The 23,253-nt window shown below is 41.8% G+C and overlaps 1 protein-coding gene across 6 annotated transcripts in view; it reads right to left on the reverse strand.

Annotated features, from left to right (window-relative positions):
* The window catches only part of Phf20 (PHD finger protein 20), a 149,146-nt gene that overhangs the window by 2,995 nt on the left and 122,898 nt on the right, over window positions 1-23,253 (reverse strand). For all 6 annotated transcript variants that reach the window (XM_033766954.1, XM_010639967.3, XM_033766955.1 and 3 more), the window contains 6 exons: window positions 22,543-22,707; window positions 21,800-21,978; window positions 15,023-15,122; window positions 11,653-11,848; window positions 4,502-4,901; window positions 2,422-2,605 (listed from right to left, as the gene is read on the reverse strand). In XM_033766954.1, coding sequence (XP_033622845.1) covers window positions 2,422-2,605; window positions 4,502-4,901; window positions 11,653-11,848; window positions 15,023-15,122; window positions 21,800-21,978; window positions 22,543-22,707 — 1,224 coding nt within the window. The remainder of the gene's footprint in view (window positions 1-2,421; window positions 2,606-4,501; window positions 4,902-11,652; window positions 11,849-15,022; window positions 15,123-21,799; window positions 21,979-22,542; window positions 22,708-23,253) is intronic.

Consider the following 23,253-nt stretch of genomic DNA (forward strand, 5'->3'; position numbering starts at 1 on the left):
GTTTTTTTTTTTTTTTTTTTTTGAGACAGGGTTTCGTTATGTAGCCCAGAAGTGCTCTGAACTCATAGCAATTCTCCTGCTTTAGCCGCCTGAGTGCTAGGGTTACAACACTGTGTGCTAGGGTTGCTAATTATTAGTAATGGGTTAATTTCATTAATACCTATCTCTCCTACTGAATTGAAGATTTTGAATGAAATGAAGATCTGACTCCCTAAAAGGGATTCTGATGAATCTAAACAGTACACAAGTCTGTTTACCTAAATAAAATCTTTAAGATTTATCACTAATTTTCATCCCTCCTTTACACTTCTCAGGACTTGGGAGTATTAGAACACATAAGAATATGTGATGCCAGGGCCAGGAATTTAGCTCAGTGGTACTGTGCCTGCCTGGCAAGCACAAGGTCCTGGGTTTGATTTCCGGTACCAACAAAGAAAAAAAAAAGTTCCCTAAAGAATATAGATGCCAATCACCAGGCCACAAAGGCTAGAGGGAGCCCAGGCTTATCATCTCTCCACACTGCCTGAATGGGAATCCCAGGGGTAGAAGGAGGTAAGATCTGCACAGGCTCTGACTTCTCCCCTACACACAGATTCTTTGGCAACAACAGAACATTGACCCTGCTCTGTGGTGTTAAGCCAATTCTACCATTCTCTCAAAATCACGTTTTTCACAAATGGTGGCATCAGTTACACTTCCAGTGAGCCCAAAGGAATGTTTTAGGAGTAAAAAGAGGCAGAAACATCCTTCCCTAAGTGCCCTCAAGCTTACCTCAGGGGCAGGACATAAACTCAAAGACAAAGAGTCCTTCCTTTTCTCTTTATCCTCCACCAGGGAACTCCCTTTAGCCATTAATCCAGTCCTCTCATCTATTTTGACTCTCTCCTTCTCCAGCAGAAAACATTATTCTTCCCTTCAAGGCTTGGCATCAGCACCAAGAGTTCCAGAAAAGCTTCTGTCAGCACTCTTTTGTATAGCCTCTGCCACACAGGTGTCCTGGCCATACCTCATGACCCTGGCTTTGTATAACATGGAATTTTTCTGTTACTTCACATATGTTTTATATCCTCAGTTACAGTCATCATAGCCTGACTGTACCCAGAATCCCCAAACAGAACATTTATATCTAAACTGGGCTCCATTTTAAAAATGAAAACAATTAGAAAATAAGTAAACAAGAAACTGGGCATGGTGGTGTATGCCTGTAATCCACCACTCAGGTGGCTGAGACAAAAAGGATCATTGCACATTTGAGGCCAGCCTGGGCTACATACTGAGTTCAAGGCCAGTCTGAATTACATAGAGAGACCTGTTTCCAAAAGAGGAAGCGGGTGGGGGGCAGCCCAGACAGACAGATATAGAAAGACAGAATGAATGAATTTTGTCTTCCTGGGACAAAGACTGAATTTAATCATGTTCATCATTACAAGTTCAGTCCCCCAAGTCTGTCCATCACCAATATCTAAGAGAACAGCCAGGGTTACACAAATGACTAAAATTCTTAAATCTCTAGTGAATAAAGAGGAAAATGATTCAGTTTAGATTATATCAAAGGTTGAAATAAAAGATTTTTCAGATTACATCCTAAAATGTAAGCCAAAAGTGTAATTCTTGGACTGGGGATTTAGCTCAGTGGTTCTGCCACCGGCCCTGCAAGCACAAGGTCTTGAGTTCAATCCCCAGTACCACAAAAAAACAAAAAAAAGTATAATTCTTCACAGAACTCTGTTCGTAAAGACTTACTGAGATTATGTTTCCTGCAAACAGGGTCCAATTTTCTTCTGCATATATACAATTTTGTTTGTTTTTGTAGTTCTGGGAGTTGAACTCAGGGCCTCTTGCATGCTGAGCACATGTTCTACCACTGGGCTTCACCCCTGGGCCCTCCATAGTCCGCTCTGAAGAAGGGGCTAAATCCTTGATAGCATCAGACTTTAAAAGTACCCAATAAACACTAAAAGTCAAGCTTGTCCTCCTTGATGGAGGTAAGTGAGGTTGAAAACGAGAGTGTAGAACATATCTATCCCTAGATAAACCAGATTTTGGGGAGTGGTCAGAAATCAACATAAACCAGGTATGGTGGGGCACACCTATGGTCTTAGCTATTTAGTAAACTGAGGCAAGAGGATCACTTCAGTTCACAAATTCAAATCCAGCCTAGGCCACGCCTCAGGTTTTTTTTTTTTTTAGACAGGATCTCACTATATAACTGAGACTGACCTGGAACTCCTATGAAGCCCAGGCTGGTCTTGAACTCACATTTGATCCTCCTACCTCAGCCTCCCAAGTGCTGGGATTACAGGTGTGTGCCACCACGCCCAGTGAGAGACCTCATTTTCAAAAGCAGCAGAAAGCAACTTGTGGGACAGAAGAGACAACAAAGTACATGCCAATGGCCAGGGGACCAGGAAGGAGCCCTACCATCCAGTTCTTTCTCAATGGAGTCCATCCTATGCGTGACTTCATCCTGAAGAGATTCCACATGTGTCAGCAGGTTAAACTGCCACTGATGCTGGGAGCTCATCAACCCCTCTCCACCTCTGTCCAGCAGCTTCCGAGCAGGGGCTTCCTCTGGTAGGACCTTTTTGGAAACATAGTCCCTCACCTAGGGATATAATGACATTTAAGTTACTGCATGAAGACAGCTTCCAACCCCTGTTCCAACCAGGTAGGGATTGCAACCCTCTGAAAAACCAGCTGTGGTCTGAATACTCCAAAACCTCATCTCCCTCCCATTTGGGGATTGGGTAGAAACCTTCCACTGCCTCATGTCACTTCCTCAGGGGAGCAAGAACCCCACAGATGGTTCTGCATGGCTGGCCCAATGCCCCATGCCCACAGTCCTTAGAGCTGACTACAGCAAAGCGAGTGTGGACGTGGTTTAACACATAGCAGTCACACAAGACTGGGGAGTCCTGGCTTCATTCTTGTTGAATATGAGGCTCTGGTGAGCTCCTTCTTGTCTCTGAGCCTATGTTCTCTCACTGGGAAGATGGAGGTAGTAAAACTCACTTTGAATGTTCATGAGAATGAAAATAGGGTGTGGTATAAAAAACAATGCCAATTTAGACTCAGCTCACCAGCATTGGAAAAGATTTTAACACTGGTTGCCCTACTTTGGTATTTTCTAATTTTGTAATACATGCCAGACACCACTAGGAAACCTGTCTAGTCCACAGGATTGTAAAGCTTTTCTGGAGTTTGGGATCTCAACCTTTCATTCATTCAATACTAGTTTGTTTGTGGTGCTAGAGATTAAGCACAGGACCTTAAGCACTGATCTACATCCTCAGCCATTTTACATTTTTTAAAATTTTGGGACAGGGTCTCACTAAGTCATTAAATTGCTCGGGCTGGACACAAATTTGTGATCTTGGCTCATTCCCCCAGAGTGCTAGACTTAGAGGTATGCACCACCCTGCCTGGCTTCATTCATTTATTTGAAATAAAATACATTCCAGCTAAGATTAATTTTGATGTTAGTGTGTACAAAGCAATGTGCTGAGAGCTTTCAAAAACACATTCCACAGTAACTGAGGGGCACAGTTAATGGCTTCATTCTATAGGTGAGAAAATGAGTCTGCTCAGGAAGAGGAAGCAACCCACTCAGAATCACAAGTGACTGAACCCAGACTTGGAACAACATCTGTCTCGCTAGACTGTGTGCTTACCACCCTGGCCCAACACTGTTCAGACACTGGCAAGGGCACAGGTTGTTAATGCTGGTGATGCCAACCCACAGAATCAAGACTCTGAAAGCACAACAAAGACAGAGAAGCTCTGAAATTATATAAGCCTCACTGAAAAACTGGGATAGCCACAATGAAACTACTGAACACTGGCAATTATAGTATGACACAGGGGGGTTCCAGAAAAAAATTACCAGAAAAACAACTAAGAGTAGATCTTTGGAAAACTGTTGAAAGCAGCAAATAGTTTGATAAAATGGACCTTTCCGGACAGAGTTACAAAATTAAGAGTCAAAATAAAAATAGAGAATTTTACTGAAAATATTATGCCTAACAAAACACTTGACTCATTGATCATGGTAACAATTAGCAACTAGGTACAAATGTACTATATCTGGTATTAAAGAAAAGATAGGGGCGGGGTATTTAGCTCATTGGTGCCATTGCCTGCCTCACAAGCACAAGATCCAGAGTTCAATCCCCAGTACCCCCCAAAAAAAAGAAAAAGAAAAGAAAAGATAGATTTTCCTTAGTTTCATTTTTTCAAATTCCAGTCAACTCTCTCTTCTCACCTTTCTGCTCCTTATCCCCACTGACTATTCAATTTCAAGGGGTTTCCTGAAACCAATGATCTTTGGCTTATGTGGGCTCTCCTAACTGCATTTCATTTTAACAGACCAAAAACACCTATGATAGGCAAATTTAAATACAGTTCTACTAAGAAATATCTTCCACAGATCACTGAACCACATGCAGGGAACTGAGAAGTACTCAAATACCAAATGAAGAACCGGGACATGCAAGTCACATACTTTAGGGGGGCTGGGTTTGGGGTCGCTGTCCCCTCTGTTCCTGTCTTGATCCAGAGGCCAGCCCAGGCGAGGGGAGAAGGAATCATCACCATTCTCACGGAGTGAGTTGACTGCATCATCAAGTGCAGAGCTGCGCGTCTCCACCACCAACTTCTGTTCCACAGCAGGGTAATAGGCACGGGGCTTCTGGTAGCAGTGCTCACTAGTGATATAGGACTCTTCCACAGACCGGTGTAGGGGTAGGGGCTTTTCCACTGCCCCATTCAAAGTTCTATAGCTGGGGGCTTCTTCCTTGTTCCTGGTGTCCATCACATGGATGTGCCTGGAATGAGCTCTCCCTTCCCCTGAGTGCTGTTTCCAAGGCTGGCACCACAGTTGCAGATCAGGATGCTCCCTGCTTCTGTTGGGAGGATGAACAGACAAAGGGCTTTGGGATAACTGGCACCACTGTAGGGCTTCACAATTCCCAAATATTCTCCCACCTGTGTCATTTGACCACACACCACCATTTGCCAAGCAGGAGTGAATGTACATCTCCCATTTTCCCAGAAGTTCTCGCTATAGACACAAGCAGTGAGTAGGATTGGAGTCAGCTTCAAATAAGCAGTGCAGCTGAGATAACTCACTCATCCAATCTCATTCCTACTTCCTTCCTGCTCTGGTAACTGAGCTAGTCATCTGTCAGCCACTAACACTGAGTTTTTTTAAAAGTAAGTGAATTTAATTGGGATGAAGTACTTGGCTGGCAGTAAAGTGCTCTTCAAATGTAGCTTTACTGGGCCGGGGATTTAGCTCAGTGGCACCTCACCTGCCTCTCAAGTACAAAGTCCTGAGTTCAATTCCCCGTACCAAAAAAAAAGTAGCTTTTCTAAAAATAAGTTTAATAAACAATCACAAGCCAGGCATGGTGGCACATGCAGGAAGCTAAGGCAAGAGGATCATTGTGAGTTCAAGGTCGCCTTCAGCTATGTGGCCAGCGAAACCCTGACTCAAGAAGTAACAAACTAGTCAATAATTCTGGCATGTAACAGCACTCAATTAACCAAAATGCAATGATGATGGAGTGGGGGGCAACTAATATCTATGCAGGATATTAATAGTAAGTTTCTAAAAATTTTTCTAAAATCTATTCTCATCATTCCAAAGAGGAAAGTCTCTTATTAAAGGAAAGAGAGGGACCCTTGTCCTTCGTAGGACCATAAACTTTTTTTTTTTTAGTGGCCATTGGTGTTAGTTTAGAATAACAGAAGTTAGGATCAGAGTTTATAAAACCTAAAGCATATACAGCATTTAACCCCAGGAACTAAAAGTAATAATTTTAGGCATGCTAGTGAATTTTCTTCATATATGTTTAATTGCAAAATGTTTTAATATTTAGTGTTACGCTGTCCATTTGCAGCCATTTATTTATTATTTATTGATTGACTGCTGGCTACTAACCCACAGTATATACTCTCCTGAGAACCTACTTTAAGCTGTGCCCACATGAAGGTGCATATAAAATTGTTTCTGACTTTAGAGTCTCCTAGAATCATTCCCTCTTGAGTTTCAACCCAACCTACGGTTATTAAATGTAATGGATCATAAATAACAGGTTTAAAAAAGAGAGAGAGGGAGATGAGCCAAGGATTAAGCTCAGAGATCCCTTGCAAATACAAGGTCCTGAGTTGGGGGGGGGCAATAAAAAGAATTAAATTGTGTTATGTACTTGTACCAAATCCCCACAATTAATGCAAATCATTACGTACTGCAAACATGTATTAATAATTTTTAGAACAGAAAATATGAGTCACTATTCTAAAATAGGTATTCATGCTGGGCATAGTGCTGCATGACTGTAATCCCAGCACTTAGGAGGCTGAGGCAAGAGGATAGCCATGAGTTCGAGGCCAGCTTGATCTACATAGTGAGTTCAAGGTCAATCTGAGCTATGTAGTGAGACCTGATCTTAAAACAAAGTATTCTGTGAAATTTTATTTTCAGGGTTTTTGTTGTTGTTGTTGTTGTTTTTTGAGACAGGGTCTCACTATGTAGTTGAGACTGACCTGGAACTACATAACCCAGGCTGGTCTTGAACTCACAGAGATCCTCCCACCTCAGCCTTCCGAGTGCTGGGATGCACCACCACACCCAGCTCTATTTTCAGTTTTATATATGTGGTATAAAATAAATTTCCTTACTGCATAATACATAATTTTTTATGTGTAAAAGTCACTACATAAACTTCACTTTTCAATTAATCTTTGTCATCGAGAACTTATATTACAACTTGTGATCACTAAGTAAAATGAAAGAAGGGAGGAGGGAGGAAGAGCCTGCCAGGAAACAGTGGCCTTCTTGAGCATGGTGGGTGGTAGTGGCATGGCAGTGTCCTCCAGGAAATGTTTGTAAACAAGCAGAAGGAGACAGAGGTGCTACTTGAATTTAGTTCGGTTACAACATATTGACAAGGCCTTTCAGATCATCACAATCCTTAGGGTATTTGTGCTAACATTTAGTTCTTTTAGGATCCAGGGACACAATACCTGGTAATGCTAGCACAATCCCACACAAATAATTATCCCATAGCACAACTGCCACAGAACCTTCCCAGCCCTTTAGTGAGAAACATTGAAATTATATTTGGGGATCCTCTGCCCTCCTGCCTCCTACCTGAAATCTTCCTAAAGAAGAGGAATTGGCCATAAACATGAAGGCTATGTTGCAAAAGCAAAGATTCTGATCTGAATAGCCTGCAACTATCCTTTTTCAGCTCCCTCACCCCAACAATACCATGCCACCCTCATGCATTGGGGAAGGAGAGAAGCAACTGGCATCAAGGCAGCCTGAATCATGGAACCATCTTGAGGTAAGATATTAGAGCCTGTACAAAGAACCTACCCAAGACCACAACATGTCTCTGAAATCATAACTGCACAGGGAAAATGGGAGTCACTATTAGTTTCCAGGTCCACTATCATCTGAAATCTATTAACAAAGAGCACATGAGCCAGAAAACAGACCTGCTCTTTATAAAAGTCACAGAAGTCTCCTGTTTCCTTGGCTCCTACAATTTTTACTCCTCCTACTAAGAGACAGAGTTTCAGCTATTCCTCTTCACAAGGATGAATGACCCTGTCCTTTCCTTGCAAGTCCTGTCAATCATCTTGACAGGACCTGTGCTGCAGCACAAGGGGATCAATACATTAGTTTATTTATTTATTTTATTTTTTGGTACCAGGGATCGAACTTGGGTCCTTGAACTTGTGAGGCAGGCAGCAGAACCACTGAGCTAAAACCCCAGCCCAGATCAATATATTAGATGGAGCCCTCCGAGAATAAACCTACAGCTATCACAGTAACTTTTTAAAATGACAAATGCTCTAAATTTACTCTCAGTTTTATTGTCTTTGAAAATAAACTTACCAGATCATTTGAAAAGTACTCCAAAGTTCATGGAAGCAGAGACTACCCATATACCACACAGACATAATGAGGCCAAACTTCCCTTTCCCAAAACTTTCTTCATTCAAGATTAACAAGCTCTCCCAATACTCTGTTCTAGATTACTAGAAGTCAATTTAATTCCTGTACAAAGTCACTTCTAGTGAGATAAAGGATCTAAGGATTCAGAAATGATGCGGTTCCAAAATATGAAAACAGGCCAGGGCACTGGCATTTCATTGAAAAGAAAGAGAACAAATACCATCTGACAGAATCAACCATAATGAGGTTTTCCAGGCCCACATACAGATCACCACCCACCTACTTCAATTTCTGGCATCTCATTAACAGTAAATTCCTGAGGTTTAAATGGGTAATGTTTTTCTGTTTTATACAATATGATGGCATAGTCTCTGACACCCTCCTATTCAAGGCTGTCATTTGATTCAATTCACCTCACTGTCACAGTCTAACTGCCCCCCTCCATTTATCCACCCATCTACACACACTCCTGAGTTTGAGCAGGACCAGTGGCCACCCTGACTTGCCTCCATGCCCTCCTTCTCTCTTTCCCTCTCCTAGGGGCTGGAACAGAGCTAAAGTGCAGGTGTGACTGCTTCAACCATGCAGATGAGGGTAACCCTGAGTGAACAGAGGAAGAACTGAAGGCCTTTCACATGAGGGTGACCCTGGGAGAATGGCAATGCAGTGTGATAGAAGGAAATCCATTTCCCAAGTCCAGGAATGGAATCCTGACCTAGACTCTTGCCTATCTCTGAACCATGTATTATGTGAGAAAGAAACTTCCATTTCATTTAAGCCTCTATTTGGGGTCTGTGTGTGTGTTATGGTTTAGATCTAGAATGTCCCTCAAAACACTCAGTTCCAAGGCTTTTGGAAGGTGGGCTTGATCATTAGGACACTATATTCATCAGTGGATTAATTCACTGATGAGTTCAGAGCTAAAATGTGCTGTTAGGAGATGGGGCCTGGCTGGAAGAGGAGAGTCATTGAACAATGTAACCTGGAAGGTCCTCAGCTGTTCCCTTTACTCTCTGCTTTCTGGATGCCATGGATTGAGCACTTTTTCTTCTACCAGGCCCCTCTGCCATCCCATTTTTACTTTGGAGATAGCCGACTATAGCCTGAAACCACAAAAAAAAAATAACCTCTCTTCTTTTATATTATGGGTGTCAGGTATTTTGTACCAGTGAGAAGAAACTGACTAAGACTGGTCTTTGTTACAATAGCTTTTACCCAAACCAGTCTACATGCTTGCTAAATGTCCCCAACTCAGCCGCTCTTTGTCATGCCAGGACTTGAAGCAAGACCTCTTTGTGCCAGAGCACACAGGAGAAAGCAGAGTTCCATCCTGCCATCTCAGGGCTCTAACACTGTACTACCTGGCACCAGGAGGCCTCAGAACCAGTCAGCATGAAGAAAAAACTTGTTGTGGAGAGTGGCCTACCAAGTCAAACTCAGGAAGTAAGTCACTGGATATGATTTAGCTAAAATAACCTCTTGTGGGAAGGCTCACAGGAAAATTTAAGGATCTTTACAAAGGAAAAGCAGTCCCTGCTACTGACTATAAGAAGAAAGTTCACATGGCCATGCTACAGCACTGAACAGAAGCCATTAAAGAAGTGTAGGGTAGGGCCGGGGATTTAGCTCAGCGGTTCGGTGGCCTGCCTTGCAAGCACAAGGTCCTAAGTTCAATCCCTGGCACACACACAAAAACAAAACAAAACAAAACAAACAAACAAACAAAAAAAAAAACAAAAAAAAAGGTTGGGGTAGAATCTGAGTTCAGGTCCTGATTCCACCCCAGGAAAACATGAAAGAGTGGCTCCCTACTCAAGGCCCCAGTTGCTATATTTGGTGAAGTAGATTAGGTTATTTAAAAAAAAACAAAACAAAAACAGACACCCACCCCAAAAGGGATCCCAGTAAGAGCCACAGGTCCATCAGAGCTTATATAAACTTAGGTCATCTGACATATAGAATGCAACCACAGAAGGAAATTCACATTCATTTCCACTCCTGAACCTTCTAATTACTAAAAGCCAGAAGTAAAATAAATAAATAAATAAAATTAAACTTAAAAATAAAATAAAAGCTAGAAGTCTCCAGGTATAATGCTATATATCTCCCAGCTCTCTTGGAGGCTGAGGCAGGAGCATCACAAGTTCGAGCCCAGATTTAGCAAGATGCTGTCCCATAATAAAATTATTTTTAAAAAAGATGAGCATGTAGCTCAGTGTGAAGGTCTTGGGTACAATACCCAGTACCACAGAAAATAAAAGGGTGGGGGAAGGCAGGGATTTAGCTCAGTGGTTCTGCCACCTGCCTCGCAAGCACAAGGTCCCGAGTTTGGTCCCCAGTACAAAAAAAAAAAAAAAGCCAGACATCTAGCTCCTAGAGACCTAAAATTTTTCTAGTGAGCAAACTAACTACTGAGAAACAGGTACTATAGGTGGAAGCAACCACTATACTAAAGAGCAGGCCAGCCAACAATAATCCTTTTAACAGCTTTCAGTTTTACTCATACAATGAAACATAATTCAGTCTAAGAAAGAAATTCTGAGGTGGGAGGATTGCTGTGAGGATTTAGGCCAGCCTGGGTTAAAAAGTTCAAACCCAACCTAAACTACATAACAAAACCCTGTCTCAAAAAAAAAAAAATTCTGAGTTCAATCCCCAGTACCACAAAAAAAAGGGGAAGAAAAAAGGCAGCTGGGCATGATGGCATGCGTCCATAGTCCCAGTTACTGAGGAGGCTGAGCAGAAGACAGGTTGAACCCAGGAATACAAGGTTATCCTGGTCAATTTAGCAAGACTCCATTCGATCATTGATTCATTCATTCATTTATTTATCTTAATTCCCAGTACCAGGGATCAAACTCAGGACCTTGTCCTTGTGAGGGAGGTGCAGCACCACTGAGCTAAATCCCTGGCCCATTGAGACTCCATTTCAAAAACAAAACAAAAATGGCTTAAGATGCCAAATTTTAAGACTATGTATATTTTACCACAACTAAAAGCAAAAAATCCAGAACTACACACCAAAACAAACTTTAAATGTAACATAACGATGATGTTGGCTGCATTAGGTGCATACATTTGTCAAAATTCAATACACTCTTGAGGTTGAGGGGGTAAAGGGAGGGCAGGGGTATGGGGAAAAAATGAGAATCAAGACCTGTCATGTAAAGGTACAAGATCCCAATGATGAATGTAACTGTACTGTATACTTAAAAAGTACCAATAAACTCAATTTTTTAAAAATTCAATACATTCTTAAAATAGGTGAACTTAACTATATATAAAATACTCCTCAATGTACAGTATTTGAGGGCTGGGGATTTAGCTCAGTGATTCCACTGCCTGCCTCACAAGCACAAGGACCCAAGTTCAATACCCAGTACCCAAAAAAAAAGCAGTATTTAAGTGTCTGAGTGTCTGTGTTTCTTTCTTTCCCAATAATGGGGACTGAAAACAAGGTCTCAGACATGGTGGACACATATTCTACCAATGAACTACACTCCAACCCCAACAAGGTAGATTCTTTAAAAAAAGGAACATTTACTATATAACTGAAAATTTTTAGTACAGGTTTTAAACTAATCGGTTTTATGCTTGATTTTGTGGCTTTCTGACCTCTCAAATTTATCCTACCCTCATGTGATGCCAACCAGACTCCTCTCCAAAGCTGCAGGTGCCACACTTACTGCAAGATGCTCATTTTGAGCTGGAGGCCATGCAGAACCTCGATCACTCTCTGCACATCCCCAAGAAGCTGGTGGGTGGCCACAATCTTCTTAGCATTCTGATGAGAGTAGTTCTCTTCCAAAAATGCCAGGCCATGCATATGTCCTCTGCTCAACCACTCCTTGTCATACCAGTACTTAAAGCCAGGCCTTTGACCTAAAGCAATGACAAGGAGAGAGTTAAACATGCCCTGAAGGAAACCCAGGGTGTTTCATCAGTATTGCACAATTATCACAGACACTAATAGAAGGATGGATTACTATGTTCATTTTGTTCACTTATTCATCCAGTGTACACTTGCTTGGCACCTACTCCTTGCTGGGCTCTTTACCAAGTGCTGGAGTTATAGGTAGTATATAAGGCATGCCACCTCCTAATCTCTAGAAACTAGCCAGAGATGGAACAGACACCTGAACTCTTTCTTTAAATTTAAATCCTATGATTCCTCCTCTACCTAAAAATCACCCACAGCTTTCTACTGCTCATAGAAGAAAGCCCAAGCTCTAAGTCTGGCTTACTGAGGCACCTTCCTCTCTGTCTGTCCCGTCCTTATGGTGGCCTCCTTTCAGTTTACGAATAAAAAAATTCTTCCCAAGACTGCTTCTTAGGTCTAGTACCACTTTGGGAGATAGTGAGGAGCCAGCCCTGCAAAATTCAGAGAACTTTTTCAGGGGCCCTAGTTACTTCTTTTCGTCATCTTTTCTCTCACAGCTTCATCGCTAAATATCACAGCCTTGTTTATTTAACTTGAGTTTTTTTGTTTTGCTTTATTTTATTTTGTTCTGTTTTTGTTTGTTCTGTTTTTTTGAGGCAGGGACTCACTCTGTAGTCCAGGATGGCCTCAAACGCACAAGAATCCTCCTGCCTCAGCCTCTTGAGTGCTGTGATCATAGGCGTGCACCACCACACGTGGCATTAATTTGCTTTTTTAATGTTTTGGTCTCCAATTGCATTAAGAGCCAGAAGAGTAAGAATCAGTTTGCTCGTGGTTGCAGGCCTAGTACCTAGTAAAGAACATCTTGAATTGATGTATCAAATGAATGGAAATAAACTCCAAGAATTCCTTCCAAGGACACCACCTAACTAAACAGAGAATCAGGGCCCCTTCTCTTCTCTGGATGTATGCTAATAGTCCCATCTGTTACACATCAGAATTGGATGGCTTCAGGGGTCTTGCTCATTACTGGGCTCCTTAGGAAGGACTAAAAAGAAGCACAGGGGACTCTTTAACATTTTCTGATCCAAAAGCCCAGAACTGCTTCTAACCAGACTGTTGTTAACCTGTCAAAAACTACAAAAACGCTGAAATAGCCCATATAACCCCTACCAAGGTATTTGGTCTCTTTCCAGCTTTACTAATGTACATGGTGGAGATATACTGTGATTCTGTCAAAAACACTTTAAATAACCTTTAAAAAATGAATCTTTAGCTGGTGTGGCGGTGCATTTGTGCTCCTATAATTCCAGCACGCAGGAGTCTGAGGCAGGAGGATCCACGAGTTCAAGGCCATCCTGAACTACATAGGCTAGTGAGTTCAAGGCTACCCTGAATTACAGAGGAGACCCTATCTCAAAAAAGAAAAGAAAATCTGTTAAATTGAACTTTTGGCCCATCCCACTGCAATTTATAAATGCAGACCTTGTGACAGACATTCATGGGTCAGTTCAAGGAATGGTCTACTCAGTCTTGGTGATTAAAATCATACAAAGTTGAAATTAAAAAAGTGCTTACGTCTTAATGAAGATGATGTGTGTGATTACTAAAGAGGGAAAAAATGAAACAACAAGAAAAAAAATCTTGAAAGGGAGCCCGTGGAATCATGGGGGAACCTCAGAGGCAGCTGCTTCTGTGAAGGCAATGGCCTTCACAGTAGGATTCAGAGCTGCAGCACCTGTTTTACAAGACAAAGGTCAAAGACCAGGGATTCTCAGCTCCCATTAGACATAACTGGGAGAGTGATCCGGGGCTAGTCATAAACCTTCTCGGGCCTGTTTACTCACCTAATTGACCACATTCTTAGGATAAAGAGATAAATGGAAATAGATTATCTGCCATCTAGGGACTAAGCTAATACAAGCACACCGTGTCACATCAAAGGCCTTCCAGCTTGGTGAGAACCTGCTTGCTGAAACAGCAATGGCCAGTCCCCCCTAAAACCAGCAAAATCAAGAGATTTCGCCCTGGAGGCAGGCCCGTTCTCATTCCTGTTCCTTAATGGGTTAGAAAGGTCATCCTTGGGCATTGATTTCTTTCTCTTAAATGAAACTGGGGATAGAAGACCTACCAGGCCCATCTCACAGGACCAAGCAGAATAAAAGAAGCAGAGGTTCCAAAGTATTGTTGAGCTACAAGGGAATCAAGGAACTGGAGCTGAGGGAGACACCTAATAGGTGGTAAAGGGAGATAATGTCACTGTCCCACTGACAGGAGGACAAGAACCACAGGAATCCCTACCAATTCCCATTCCAGAGGGAAGTTACAGGTGACTCCTGTAACCATGAAACTAACTGTGCTAAGCAATCAAGACACTGCTCCAGGTGGCAACAGTTGCTAAGCAGCCACGCTTCCACCCTTCCCCACTAGGCCATATCTCCTTCCAGGTGGCAGCAATGCAGTGGAGGGCAGATGCCACCACAGGTAGCACATGCAGCTTTCTAGCCTTCCAATAGCAGAGCTCACACAGCAACCCTCACAAGCTCTCAGTACAAGGAAAAGGTGATTACTGAACAGCACATATGCTGAACTAAAATAGTACAGAGACGATGAGCACGTTCCTGAGCAAAGAGGGCAGACTAACTCAAGGAGCAGCCAATATCCTTTTATTGTTTGGTTTGGGTTTTTTGGAGACAAGTCTCACTTTGTAGTTCAGGCTGGCCTCAAACCCACAACGATCCTCCAGCCTCAGCCCCCAAAGGGCAGGGATTACAGGTGTGTGCCACAATACCTGGGGTTTCAGGCAGGCCAGATGAAAGTTCTAGCCTGCTGTATGACACTGTGCTTATTATTAACAATATCAAACATATAAACATTTGATAAGAGGTTAGGTATTTCATGGTGGTTGTTTTTTTTAAAAAGCACAATTAAAGAAAAGGAAATATTTCAGGTCAAGGGTCAGGCCTTCTAGGTGAGCCTCTTCACATATATTCTTGTATAGCTAAGTTAAGGAAAGCCAGCCACCAGGTGCGCCAGCAACAAGAGCACAAATAAGTGGGATTAGTAGGTGCCAATAAATTCATCTCAATACCACAGACACTTAGGATGTTTCACAACCACCTGTGCTAAGGAAAAGACCACACACTGTTAATATCCCTGACTCCACAAATCTCTACCTGGAGGGTCCTGGCAAACGTAACAGGTGTATTTCTCAGGTACATTTTCTTCCAGTAATCCCATACAGACCCCATGCTGCCAGCACTGGCACTCTTCACACTGTTAGAATTAAAGCAACAAAAATTAAACTCAGAAAATATCCTGCATCCACAAGACTTCCTCACCAGGAGGTGTGTGTCAGAGGGTGGGGGAGTTGAAGAGAAGAAAGAGCAGCCCCTACAGAGTCTACTAAAATGAGCTGCAGCCACACTCTCCAATATGGGAGTCACTGGCCACATGGGGCTCTACGTTTATTTAAATGAACAAGTTAAGTTAAATTAGTTTCTGAGCCCCATGAGCCACATCTGAAATGCCCAACAACCACCTGAGGTTGAATTACTGTAGCAGTTGGCACAAAGAACATTCAGGTGTATTGAACAGTGCAATCTCAGAATAATGATTGTTTTCACTCCCATTTCTAGGGGTTTCCACTTTCCTGATCACATTATGCGGACTGAATGAAAATTGTTCAAATCCTTAGGTAAGGGCTAACTTGAAATGACAAAAGGCTGAGTTTGAATTATGGCTCAGACATTCATTAGCTGTGTCACTTGTCAGGTCACTTCTCTCTGGGCTTCAGTTTCCTTATGCACAAAATGGGATACTATACTATTCCTACCAATTCCACAAGCTGACTGTTAGCCACCACAGGGCCCAGCACACAGCTTTGTACTACTGGACAAGCCAGTTTACTTCGAATCTCCTGTAGCAATTATGTGTGTTCTCTCTAAGCCTTACCAAAGGTCACACAGCTGATGACAGGCAATGGTGGATCAGAACATAAGCCTGGATAACTGCAAAGCTAGCTTTCATAACCCTAGGCTCCACTACCTTCCCTAGGTATTGAGGAATGAGGACAGAGGGGAAAAAGCAGAGAGAATAAAGAAGGAGCTGACAATGAGGGTGGCAGTGATATTTTGATAGCTAGGGACAGCAAGTCTAAAAGGCAGATTCTAAGACATTTCAAGCAATTCCAATCCAAGGTCCTTAATCTTAACTACTCAAATGACAGATAAACTCTGGAAGGTGGACTATGAGCTTCTTAATATGATCTTGATGGTGGGTCACCTGCCTGGCAACAAGGCACTAGAAATCAAGTTCTAACACCCACTTGGAGTCAGATAGGTCAGAGTATCAAGAAGTCTTCCCTAGGAAAAGAGAAAGCCTCCAGCAAGCTAACTGACAAAAGCAGTGCTGAAAGACCTCAGATAAGATCTGCTCCAAAGCCTCCAATTTACTGAGGAAACTAATGTTCAGAGAAAAGTAAACTGGGCAAAACAATAAAGATGGTGAGTAGCAGAAAACAGACTAGTAATTAAAGATGAAATTCTATTTCACCAATGACTTTGTCTTAAGATATAGACTTCACCAAATATGAATCAAATACAGCTGGGTTTCAAAATACAATGATAACTTTTTCATTATTCACTTTTAAAAGTTTAAATTTAGGTTGGGTATGGTGGTGCACACCTATAATCCAGGTATTTGGGAAGCTGAGCACGAGGATCACCATGGGTTTGAGATCAACCTGGCTTACATAGTAAGTTTAATAAATACAACAAAGTTGAAAAATCTCTATGAAGACTTTTTTTCTTCTGTATTCTGAGACAGGATTTCTCTATGTAGTTGAGGCTGGCATCAAACTAATGGTGATCCTCCTGCCTCAGCCTCTCAAGTGCTGGGATTACAGGTTGTGCCACCACATCTGGCTCTCTATAAAGACAATTTTTAAATATTATTTGAAGAACAAAGAGATAAAAGTCATGGCACAATATAACCAAGTGCTGGACAATAAGAGTCAATAACATAAGGAATCAATTCTCCTTGAGCTACTATACAAAAATAATGTAACCCTAATAAGATAATAAATTAATAGCTTTGTAAACCAGGTAGATTTCTAAAATTCTAAAAAAGCCAGGATAAATGTGAAAAGAAAAAGCAACAAGAATGTACTAGCCCTACCAGCTATATTAATATTATAAAAGCATAGGGCTAGCTATTTAGCTCAGTGGCTCTGCTGCCTGCCTCACAAGCACAAGAACCCGAGTCAGATCCCTGGTACCAAAAAAAAAAAAAAAAAAAGGCATAATAATTAGACTTAAATAAGCAAAAATATAGACAGATGGCTCAAAGGAAAAGAATGCAGAAAAGATCCAAATATATACAAAACAAAGTAAATACGGGCAGCATTTCAAATAGTGGAACATGGTATTAGGAAAACTGGGTAACCACAGCTGTCCTTTTTTTCCAGGATGGACCAAATATTTATTGTTTTAAAAAATTAATGAAACCTCAGAAAAACCAGAAGAAACCATAAAAGGTGCTGTGCTGTTATATGTTTGTTTCTGTAATGCTGGGAAATGAACACTGGGCTTCAGGCACGCTAAGCAAGTGCTTTGGCAAATACTCTATTTCTGAGTGACAATCCAGCCCAGCCCTAGCTGTCAAAGAACTCATAAAAAGAAATCATTAAAGTTTGTTGTATTTTTTCTCTCTTTTTTTAGTACTGGGAATCAAACTCAGGATCTTGAGCTTGCAAGGCAGGCAGCAGAACCACTGGGTTAAATCCCTGGCTTTTTCTCTTTTTCTTAAATTTGTTATGTTTGACTTCATGAAGCCAAGCAAAATATCCGTAAGACAAGTTAAAAGACATGATAGAAAGTGGCAAATATATTTGTAACCCTTACCACAACCTATACAAAAGCTCTATAAAAAGCTTTCACAGCCAAGTGTGGTGGTGCAGGCCTGTAATCTAAGCACTCTGGGAAGATGAGGCAGGAGGATTCCCCAGTACAAAACTAGCCTTGGCTTTAGTGACTTATTGAGATCAAGTCCCTAAATACATACATAAATATATACATACATATATAAGTACACACATAAATACATAAGGGTTGGAGATGGTCCTGGTTTCAATCCCTAGTATTCCACACACATACAAAATAAAAGAGAGAAAAAAGAGAGAGAGAGACAGAAGGAAGTAGGGAAGAGGGGAGAAGGAACAGAAGGAAGGAAACAGCAAACCAACCAGCCAGCCAGGCATGATGGTGAAACTGTTATCTTAGCTCTCAAGAAGCTGGGTTCAAGGCCAGCCTGGGCTACACAGTGAGACCCTGTCTCAAAAAAGCAAGAAAAACCTGGGTGTAGTGTCACACACCTATAATCCCAACACTCAGGAGGCTGGGGAAGGATCAACAAGAGTTCAAGGCCAGTCTGGACTACATAGTGAAACCTTATCTCTAAAAAAAAAAAAAAAAACCAAGAAAATGCAAAAACAAACAAAAATTAATGGCTCACTGTAATCCAAATTTTAAAAAATAATACAGGGCAACAGATGTGACTCAATAATAGAGTACCCTAGGTTTAATTCTCAATACAAATACATAAATGAATAAATAGGCTGCCCAAATCAGTAAGAAAAGAGCCAACTCTCAAAAGAAAATGTATAAAGGACACAAAGAGATCAGTCATGGCAAAAAAAATTAACTATTAAATAAAAAATGTTCAAGTCAACCATTAAAAATTAACGTTAAATAACAATATAAATTAATGTGAAATTGCTAGGAGTGGTAGCATACGTCTGTAATCCCAGCACTCTCGAAGCTGAGGCAGGAGGATTGCCCTGAGTTTAAGGCCAGCCTGGACTATACAGTGAGACGCTGTATCAGAAAACAGCAGGGCCAGAGATTTAGCTCAGTGGTTCCACCACCTGTCTTGAAAGTGTAAGGACCTGAGTTCAATCCCAGTACCAAAAAAAAAAAAACAAAAAACAAAAAAAACCCAGCAGCACAGGCCAGGGATTTAGCTCAGTGGCACCACACCTGCCTTGCAAGCATAAGGCCCTGAGTTCAATCCCCTGTACCAAACAAACAAAGAAACATCATCAGAGGTAATGTGTAATATTAGTAACTATTGTAAGATTGGAGAACAATATTAATAAATTATTTATACCTTAGGTATTACAAGAAATTTTTATATTTACTGTTTCATCCTAAAAAATGTAATTCACTTTAAAAAGCTGCTTATAGTTTTCTCATGTATATTGATATATGGGTATTCCAAAATATTAACAGTAGTTATCCTGGTAAAAGATAATCTTGTGAAGCCAGGCATTGTGGCGCATACCTGTGATTTGGACACTGGGGAGACTGAGGCACACAGGGACTGGGGGGTGCCCAGTGGGCAGTGGGGTGAGGGGGGTGGAAGGGAATTGGTCAGGCAGCCTAGACAATACATTTTGTTTCAAAAATAATGTTTTAGTTTCAATTCTCAACTATAAATGGTGAATAAACCCAAGTATCCTGACTGTAACAGAGGTTTACACAAGGCTATAATTGTAACAAAATCACACAGAGGCATGCGCATACATGGAAGAGTATGGTATGTGTAAACTCTACAGATTATGCCAATGTCACTGGGAGTTTCTTTCTGTTATTTTGTTTTGTTCTTTCAGTATTGGGGACTGAATACCCAACCCTTCCCCACCCCTTTAAATTTTTTGAGACAGGGTGTTACTAAATTGCCTAGGCCAGGTTGGGAGTTGAAATCCTTCTGTGTCAGCCTTCCAAAATTACAGGAATGTACCGCCACACCCCACTAATTTCTTGGTTTTAATACTGTATTGTTGGTAGGCTGTATGAAGGGGGGAGGAGTTCATGGGACTTCTATATACATTTCTTTGAAACCTCTTGTGAATCTACAGTTATTTCAAAATGAAAGTTAAAAAAAGCACTTGATAAATAAGAAGTGAAAAAGTAAGTGGGCCTATTCCTTCCTCACTTTTTAATTTTGTTTTGTTTTGGTTTTGGTTTTTGGTTTTGTGAGACAGGGTCTCACTATGTAGTTGAGACTGACCTAGAACTCACTATGTAGCCCAGGCTGGTCTTGAACTCACAGTGATCCTCCTGCCTCAGCCTCCTGAGTGCTGGGACTACAGGCGTTCACCACCATGTCTGGTTTGGTCTTTCTGAAATTTTAAAGAATTATGGGAAAGAGTAATATGTCAAGAAATCAAAGGAGAAGCCAGGAATTTAGCTCAGTGGTGCTGCCACCTGCCTCGCAAGCAGAAGGTCCAGAGTTGATTCCCAGTACCAAAGAGGAGGGGAGGGGAGAGAGAAGAAATCAAAATAGAATGTTATGTATGAAAAGACAAATTCAAAATCAGATTCAAATATATAAATTCAATTATATTTTAAACCAAAATCCAAAAGTGAATTTCAAAAACTGATGCCATACTGACCTATAGCACTAGTAGGGTAAGGAAATAATATCCTAACAGAGAAAGCAAGCCAAGGAAGGCTGGCCTTCTTCTCATAATTTCCATAGACCAGGTAAACTCTTACTGGAGGATGGACAGGAGCTTTCTTTTCTGTTTGTTTGGGGTTTTTTTTTTTTTTTTTTTTTTTTGGTACCAGGGATCAAACTTGGGTCCTTGTGCTTGCGAGGCAGGCAGCAGAACCACTGAGCTAAATCCCCGGGAGCTTTCTTTACCAGAAACAGCTACCCCTTACTGTCTACATAATACCGGAGGTTTAGTGTCAAGGAAGCCTTTCTAGATAATATGAAGTTGTCCACATTCCTCGACCTCCACCCAACTCCAGATCAGATGATTAGTCCAAGGATGGGCCCCTGGCCCAGGACAACCCTCTGCCTCCCTAAAGGCGAATATTCACCTGAGCCAGACTGGAATTCCTTACCCAGGAATTCAGAATTAGAATTTTGACTCCAATCTCAACCTATGTAGTCTCTTGAACAAAAAAAGGTAAAACAGGGGCCAGGATTTGGTTCAGTGGTTCTACCGCCTTCCTCACAAGTACAAGGGCCAAGTTCAATCCCCGGTACCAAAAAAAAGGTTAAACAGAAAATGAAAAGGAAACATAGGTATGTGACCGTTTTATATCTTCTAAGACAATAAATAGTAACACAAAAAGTTAATAAACAGAAGTAGGAAAAAGGAAAACAACCAAATTGACTCTGGAAAGAAACAGGAAATAGTGTGAGCAAGCCTTTGCATTCCTAGACCCTGTCTACAAAGTCTGTACTTGCTCCTAAAAGAACACTAACTAATATAAGCATGACTTACTTTCAAAAAACTCAGGTTTCCTGGCCAGCCGGGCAGCTGCCAAGACACCCAGGGTATTTATGACAGTCCTCAGAGTCAGCCAGACAGCAGCCACCTCCGCCAGAACTGCAAGTAACAAACGGCAAAAGACGGGCCACAGCAAGCAAGGGGCCAGTGATGGTCTCCTCAAGTAGGCAGGGAGGTCCCACCCCACAGGCACATCCCAAGGAGGAAGATAACAGACATGTCAGGAAAACAATAGGAAACAAAGAAGTTATAAAACCAGCCTCCGTTTCTTTAGGCCACAAAGAAAATTCACCTCAAGAAGAAGATGAAACATAAGGTTAAACTGTCATCCCAAAGTCCCTGATATCCAACTCCTCACTGTGTGACCATTGGCAAGGTCCTTACCCCAGGGCAGTCTTCAAATGTCTTAAGCAGAGGATGAGAAGTTTATAATCAATGATTTCTCAAAGCCTCTTTTATTCTACTGATAGGTTATTTATAGCAGCCTGAAATTCCCAGAAAATCAAACCAAAAGCAAACTTGGTCTGCTATTAGTACCAAATATCTGGGGCTTTGGAGGTCACTCACCACTGTTGCTGGCCTCAACCTTCTCTCCAAGGACCAGTGTTTTTTTGCTTCTTTAGACCTATGTTCTGGAAGCTCTTCTTACCTGAATCATAAAATCATTTTCCTCCTGGACTTCACAGATGCAGCGGACCACCTCAAAATCATAGCGATCATCCCCATCAATTTCCTCATCTGGGTTAGTGGTCACATCGACATCCTGACCATACTCCTCATCACTCCAAAGAAAGCTCTCAGAAGAGGACTCACTCAAATTATCCTCCTCTGGAAGGAGAAGAAAAGCAACAGTTACTATTTTAAATTAGAGCTGCAAGTTTTATAAAACCCTAAGGTCCAGAGTGGAGAATGACTTTTTGGACCCACTTCTCCAGGAGCTGCTCAGGGGTGGGAAATGGAGGCACCAATCCATTCCCTGGATTTGTCATTAGTAACAGCCCAAACACAATACGCTGCCTCAAAACACTCCATTCCCTCACTTCACCAGAACATGAAACCCAAGGTCAGTGGGTGCTCAAGGTCACAGAGCTTGTTGGCAAAGGCGCTACAACTCTCCATGAACCATACAGTCCATCACCCAGGGCACCTCTAACATGTTGCTCAGTATTCACCATTCAGCCAGAACCTGGTTTGCTATTTATCAATCTGTGTCCACAGCTCTTTCATGTTCTGCAAACAGTAGGGAGGAAGTAAAGAATCCCAGAACAATCAGAACCAGAGTCACCTCTAACTTTTACCACTGCTCCCCACCTAAGACAAGGAAACACTTCTTTGGTACGTCAATAAGTACTACTCTCTAACATATCTTCAGGCCACAATGAGTGCCCTTACCAGATGCTTTCAATTTCCCTTTGTGGTTGGCAGATTCTGTGCCATGGAGCTGTGGGCTCATATGGACTATAGGCTTTTGTGAAGGCCCACACCTGGTCACACCAAATGCCTTGGGTGGTGATGGCTCCTGGGAAGTGTCACTGATCTCTTCACTGCAGGGGCATTCTGAAAGAATGGAAGCGATCATCAGGACGGTCCACAATCAGCCTCATCCACCAACAAGTCTGTGTTTCAAAGAGCTCAAAGGCATGGGGACAGTTCAGCCACAAAGAGGCATGGAGGGCAGATTTAGGGATTCATCTTTTCAGCCACTTCTGAGAATCCTAAGCCCAAATTCTTCCTCACTGTCACCATCTTCCTCTTTCCTGATTAGATGGTTTTTCTAAACCAGAAGCTACACTGGGAATAAAACCTAGCATCTTTAACTCCCAGGGATCATAGATTTTTTAAAAAAATAATATTGTGTAGATAGACAAAACACTTTTCAAGAAGTGAATCTTTTCTTGAGAGATGTATATTTAAAAGTCATGTGTGTAGGGCCAGGGATTTAGCTCAGTGGTGCTGCCACCTGTCTCACAAGCGGAAGGTCCTGAGTTTGATCCCTGGTACCAAAAAAAAAAGTCATGTGTGTAAAGGGGCAGAGGGTGTTAAGCTCAGTTGCACTATGCCTGCCTTGCAAGCGCAAGGTCCCGAGTTTGATCACTGGTACAA

The sequence above is a fragment of the Fukomys damarensis genome, unplaced genomic scaffold (genome assembly GCF_012274545.1).
Source record: "Fukomys damarensis isolate Sample0158 unplaced genomic scaffold, DMR_v1.0_HiC HiC_scaffold_22, whole genome shotgun sequence".
In the NCBI taxonomy this organism is placed as follows: Eukaryota; Metazoa; Chordata; class Mammalia; order Rodentia; family Bathyergidae; genus Fukomys; species Fukomys damarensis.